This window comes from Vigna umbellata, chromosome 1, assembly GCF_029865625.1.
Source record: "Vigna umbellata cultivar VRB3 chromosome 1, Vumbellata_1.0, whole genome shotgun sequence".
NCBI lineage: Eukaryota > Viridiplantae > Streptophyta > Magnoliopsida > Fabales > Fabaceae > Vigna > Vigna umbellata.
In genome coordinates, this window is record NC_142165.1 from 108,298,275 (window position 1) to 108,304,567 (window position 6,293).

Sequence of the window (6,293 nt, forward strand, 5' to 3'; positions counted from 1 at the left end):
TAATTGGTCTTTTAGGTACATGTTTTAAATTGTCTTGTATGGTTCTTTAATTGTTCAATTTTCGGTCCTTTGGAAATTTATATTGGTTGAAAGAGAATAAAAGTGAGAATTCACTTACAATTTTTTAACCAACATGAAAAAAAAAATGTAATTAAGCCTTCAAATTATTACTCTATTATTAATTTTAAATAAATAAATATGTATCTTCGTTAGTTATGCATACCAGTCGTACTGTCTTGATATATATTATTTTTTAATACTTTTTATTTGGTATTTACCATTGTTTACTCCCTTGACGAATACTTTTAAAATTATCTCTCGTGGAAACATATAGAATTAACATCATACGTGTGAGTTGTGTGGTAAAATCAGGAATAACTTAAATTTGAGTTCGACTTTCAAATTTCCTAAAAATAAAAAATTTAAGATTTAGAGGGGAAAATAAGATCATAATTTATTTCACGATTCATTATCATCGTTACAAGAGTTTAGTGTAAATGATTTATGGAAACCTCTAAGATAGATAAACTGAAATTACATCTTTGATAGAATCTCTTTGAACTCGTCCAACAAAGATTCTTAAAAGCTGCTACACCTATGACGTACTTAATACGATTGGTCACAACAGTTTATTTTTTCATAAATGAAACTACAGACACATTGATATCACATAACAAGATTTCTCAGTTCTTAACATGTTTATCAAACCAATTTATCATCATTCGATGAGCCTTGTCTGCAGCCTTCACAGCTTTTGGATCATTAGGATCGTACAACAGAGTCCAACCATGTTCCACGTTTGGAAATATTTTTACCTCATAAGTAACCTGCACAAAAACAAATAAATTTAAGAAAAAAAAAATTGAATATGACCTTAAATATATATAAAAATCAAAATATTAATTAAATCTATAAAGAAATCAGACGTTGATAAACATAGCAAGAACCAGAATACAAAATAGGGTTAATCAGACCTTAGGTCTAGCATCTCGTAGGAATCGCTCAATTTCTCTTATACGCGGTGGAGGAGTCATTGTATCATTTTGACCACCATAAATAGCAATAGGAGCCTTTATACCTGAAAATAAGATCATTAATTTTTCCTTAGAAGGGGAAAAGGAACCTTAAATGAAATATGTAAATTAAGAAATAATCTGAACACTGATGAAAACTCATACCTCGAAAGTTATTCACTTGGACAAACGATGGATGTGATAGCACAGATGCTTTCACAAGTTTGGTTTTCGCAATGTCGGCAGCGCCAATACCTGCCAGAAAGAAAAAGAAATTAATTTGTTTTAAAATTATGTATTTAAACTATATATTAAAAATTATGTAACATTTAATCCATGAGTAGTTCTAAAAAGGAGAAGAGATATAAAAGATAAATAACAGAAATAAGTGAAAACCACTCACCGCTCCAACAAAAACCAGCAATTCCGATCCTAGAAAAACCTCTCCTTTTTAAGTCTTGAATAACAGGTTTTACATCTGCAGAAACATTTTCCTACAAATTTAACAGGCATGCATCAGAATGAAATATATTATTTACACACTATTTTTATACGTCTGAGATAATATATAATAATTGATTTACAAATCAGAAAAAAATGGTGGCAAAATTGAATTTTGAAATAAGGAAACACCATTTTTTTTTCTTGCTAAATCAACCATAAACAAACAAGTATCGTTTAGTAAGAATTAACCGGTGGATGATCTTGCAACCAAACATCTAAGGGTCTGTTGACATCATTATCATCAAAAGGGTCGTCATCTAAGAGATCAGGAGCTGCAACGTAATACCCACTAGCAGCAACCTTGTCTGCAACATTCCTGCACAATATTATGATTTGTGAGGGAAACACATTAGCATAATAGAGAGAGAATAAGGATAGAAAGTAAAAAATCATACCTGAAATTTGGTGCTTTATATCCTGACACAAATTGAGCATACAAGTTAACAGTTGAATGTTTGGAATTTGAATAAAATTACATAAGCAAATAAGAAAAATGTTGTTGATTTTTAGAAAGGAGTACCATAAATATCGGACATAAGAACAATTGCCCACGGGACAAGATGTGAACCACTGACGTAGGAATTGAGTCCACCAACAGTTGTAACATAGCCAGTACCACTTGATGCATTCAGGACTGGATGGTATGAATGCACTCCACTTCCTGCCATTTTTTCTTTCTCTCTTTTTCTTATATGTTGTGTTTTTCTATATTACTCCTCCATTTTGATCTTATATTTATAATTAAAGCTATGTCTTTCAACTGTCTTAACTTTTCCTTTTCAGGAAGTAACAAAAATTATTGGGTGTAATAAAGATATTAAATAAAAATCTAATTAAATTTAATTAAATTTGAATTAGTATGATTTTTATCTTGCATGTAGCTTTCCCTTTGTCTTTTAAAAAAAATAAATTTATTATGTTATTCTTCATCATTTTACCTATTTAAAAAGTTTCAAATTTAAAAAATAAACTATCAAAATTAAAAACATATTATAAAATAAAAAACCTATAACAGTTGACTTTTCCTCTTATATTTATAAAAGAAATTACTATACAAAAAATTCATGTAAATCTCGAAAATTTAAACAACCTCCACCTGTCAAATTACGTCATTATTGCTCTAAAATCCTGTTCAGAAATTTTATTAAGAAACGCACCCACACCCTCTTGTTCTGAGCACCATTTAATGCACCCTCGCCACACGTGCAGTGCCATTAAAACGCACTCACACTCATTCTGCATGCAACTGCCAAGTGTCACTTTGGAACATTCGAAAACGTTAGTGGAATTCAAGTGGCAGCAGGTGAATGGACGTTCGTCCTACGTGGGGAGAGAAAATTATTTTTCTGAAAAACCCTTTCCCACTTTTCTGCATGCTTCGTCTTCTTCCCCAAACTCTTGATTTCCAAATTATCTGCCTTCTCTCTAGAACCTCCATCTTCTCTCTACCATAACTTACTTTCTTCTTCTCCGATCCAATTTCAGAGACCGTAGAAGCAATCCAGACGTCATAAGCTTTCCATCAAACCGAACAAGTTCAATTTTTGAATCTGGTAAGTTCGTCCCTTAGCTGTTCATTATTAGGGTTCATGCAAAACCAAATCTGGTTACATGCATTCTCTTTATTTGAATCAAATTTTGATTCTGGAATTTGTTTTAGTTCGCAAGAGTTGAGTGGTCTGAGGATAGAAGTGATAGTTGGGCGAATTCAGGATTTCGCATTAGGACGTTCGTTCACTACTGATCCAAGTAAGGGAAGCTTATTAAGTTTAATTCATGTGTATGTGTTGTGCTGTATGAAGTATGTGAAATTATGAAGTATGAAATCTGTATGATTAATCTTTGATGTATGATCTGGATGATGAGATGATATGTGAAATTTATGAAATGAGCTATGATATGAGTAATTAAATGCATGAAGGTTTATACTGAAAAATGAGTTTACTGTAAGTGAAATTTGAAATATGAAATGCTATGAAAATGAACGTCCGTTATTGAACGGTCTTTGACCGTTCGGTATTTTGTACTTTCCTTGAAAACAGGATTCTTTCATTTGGAAAGAATACTGAGTTAGGACGAACGCTCTCTTATATTAGTCTTACGTTTGAGCGTTCGGCCAAACGTAGGTGCTCTGAGTGTTATGCGAGAAAGTGAGAAGCTTAGAAAAATACAACCTTATATACTTAGGCATTCCTAAATAATTCTCTTCACTATGATTACCTTATAAATTTCCCTTTCTATTAATATCCCGCCTCAGCGATGGGTCTCGACCCAAAGCGTTCGTCATGAGTAGCGCTCGGTCTTATACCGAACGCTCGTCCTTACACTTGCTTACCAAACGTATGAAAATAGCGTTCGTCCAAACAGTAAATAAATATCTATTACCGCGTTCGGTCATTGACTGGCGGTTAACATCTTTTATAAATTCGTATCCGTTATCAATATCTAAACGCCTTGCGATGTCTTTATTCATTTGGATTCGATCTAAAGTCCTTGAATTTAAATTCTTCTAAGTATCAGTTGAATCGTTCTGGAATCAGTTCATTTAACTGATTCAAGTGGTCATGACGTCCGTCCTTGGAAAGACGTTCGTTTTCTTTCTTTCAGAAACGAATATCTCTCGGTATCATGATAACGTTCGTCCTCATTATGAAGGGGGCTGAACGCTCGTCTTTTTATGAAAGTGGAACTAAGAATGAAAATGTGATTTAGAGGAAATGGTATAATGTGCGAACAGTATAAGAGATGAATCTATGATTATGGAATTTGAACGAGCGTTCCAAGGAGGAACGTCTCTATGTTTGGAATATGAGAAGTTGTGTAGTATGACCGTGGTAAATCTGCTGATGGCAGTTCATCCTGATGTTCCGTGAGTACTCGTCCTCAAGTAGAGGGGAGTAGGTCATGTGTGGGAACGGCAGGAGGTCCTAGTCCTAATGAGTACTTTGGACTGATAGGGCTAACCTCGGGTGGCAGCTGTTGAGTGTTTTCAGTTATCACATCACCCGGGTGCATGAACGCCTGTAGATACATGGATTCATACAGTCCGGACGGTCTGTCTTATGAGAGTTCGAACTGATTATATGTGTTGTGATATTTTATGAATGTTAATATGCTATTTGTATGAATTACTTGTGAATTAAATTCAATAAGCTTACCCTGTGTTATTTCCTTGTGTTGTCGTTCGTCCGTGTACGTCCGTCTTGTCTATGCAATGATCATCCGTGTGGATGTGAGCAGACGGAGAGGCGTTACTTGAAGAAACTCTGGAAGAAGTAAATTTGGAGGACGCCAATCTGGTCGAAGTAGAGGTTAAAGCCGAGCCCTAGAGCGCTCGTTTAGTTGTAGTCTTTAGTGTTTCTGTTTAGCTGTTTGGACGTTCGGTTAAAGTTTGTAAAACCGTTCGTCTTTAGAATTTGAAATACTGCTGTATGGTATTTTATCTTTGTACTTAAGCACGTTCGTTTTGGAATTTTTATTATTAGTGTAAGACTGCATGTTTTAACTGTTAATTGTAATTAATTCTAAATTATGGTGATTATTGTATTTTGGGATGTTACAATTCATGTGATAGAAAAAAAGTACACTATAAAATTAATATATCATTGTTAAGTAGGATAATAGAGAGCTATCATTTTTATAAATAACTCAAAAGTCAATAAAAAACTTAATATTTTAATATTTTATTATATTTAATTTTATGTTTTATTATTTACTAACATTAAATGATTTATTTTATAAAAGAAATAAAAATGTATCTAATTTAATTTTTATAAATTTTTATCACAATACAAAAAATTTGAAAAGTTTTCCCAGTCCCTACCCCCATGATTCTCCACCTTATGTCAAACCATTAATAGATTTTAATATCAAGTGTCATTCTTCTAAGTGTTTCATTTATTTGTCAACACAATTTATCTTTAGTCTTATAATTAAAGACTAAATTACCCTTTCTTTATGTATATTTTCTTTATTTTATTTAATCTTTAATAAAAAATCAATTAATTTTAAATCAATTAATTTTATTTTCTTTAATTAAATTTTTAAATTAGAAAAAAAAATCACTGTAATCTTTTTGGTTCAATTAATTATTTTAATTTTAAAAAATACAATAATATGATTCTGCAATATATTAAAATATACATGGTGAAATTGATAACACATAGTTTAAACATAACTATGCACAAATGAAAAATAATGTATTGAAAATTGCCATAAAAAATATACTAGGAATATATATGAATTTATAAATATAGAATACATCAAATTAGAATTAATAATATATATATATATATATATATATATATATATATATATATCAAATTACTTTAATAAATTATGTATATACTCATTTTTTTTATCCAATTAAAAGAATTTGAATATTTGTCAAAACAAATATTTTTCTACAAAAGTTAGTGTTTTTGCTAAAATGGAACAATGATCTTCGTCGAGCGTCTTGCTGTCAATACCGAGCGAATGTTGCTCTTAGCTCTAGTTATGCAAACACCAAATGGAAGATTGAGTTACAATTACAAAAGACACTCTAATGCAGAAATTTTCTCTATAAACCTTTTATAATTTAGTAGAGTAAAAATGTGAGTTTACCTAAAATCTAAATTCTTATTTATAGAGTTTAAAAGAATCTGACCAATTAATTTGCTTTTTAATAGTCATTAATGCAAACCTTAACTACGGTAGCCGTTATCACATTTATTTGTATTGTACTCCACCATTGTCTAAATCAAACGAAATACAGTTCGACTTTGTGGCCCTTAC

At 31.4% G+C, this 6,293-nt stretch overlaps 1 protein-coding gene across 1 annotated transcript; it reads right to left on the minus strand.

Moving 5' to 3' along the window:
* Positions 1-436: 436 nt before the first annotated feature.
* LOC124844225 (endo-1,3;1,4-beta-D-glucanase-like) lies at positions 437-2,220 on the minus strand. Its single transcript, XM_047321118.2, has 7 exons — positions 2,038-2,220; positions 1,913-1,934; positions 1,707-1,833; positions 1,417-1,507; positions 1,179-1,268; positions 975-1,078; positions 437-827 (listed from the first exon to the last, which is right to left on the minus strand). The coding sequence occupies exons 1-7, from the start codon at positions 2,183-2,185 to the stop codon at positions 684-686; spliced, it is 726 nt and encodes a 241-aa protein (XP_047177074.1). The 5' UTR covers positions 2,186-2,220; the 3' UTR covers positions 437-683.
* Between the last annotated feature and the right edge of the window lie 4,073 nt (positions 2,221-6,293).

What these genes read in the sequence shown, in the direction of transcription:
- LOC124844225 (XM_047321118.2), bottom strand. Translation starts at nt 2,185, where the DNA reads ATGGCAGGAAGTGGAGTGCATTCATACCATCCAGTCCTGAATGCATCA. An exon ending in TATAAAGCACCAAATTTCAG is followed by an intron (nt 1,834 to 1,912) that starts GTATGATTTTTT and finishes AATATTGTGCAG; the next exon opens with GAATGTTGCAGACAAGGTTG. An exon ending in CCAAGTGAATAACTTTCGAG is followed by an intron (nt 1,079 to 1,178) that starts GTATGAGTTTTC and finishes TCTTATTTTCAG; the next exon opens with GTATAAAGGCTCCTATTGCT.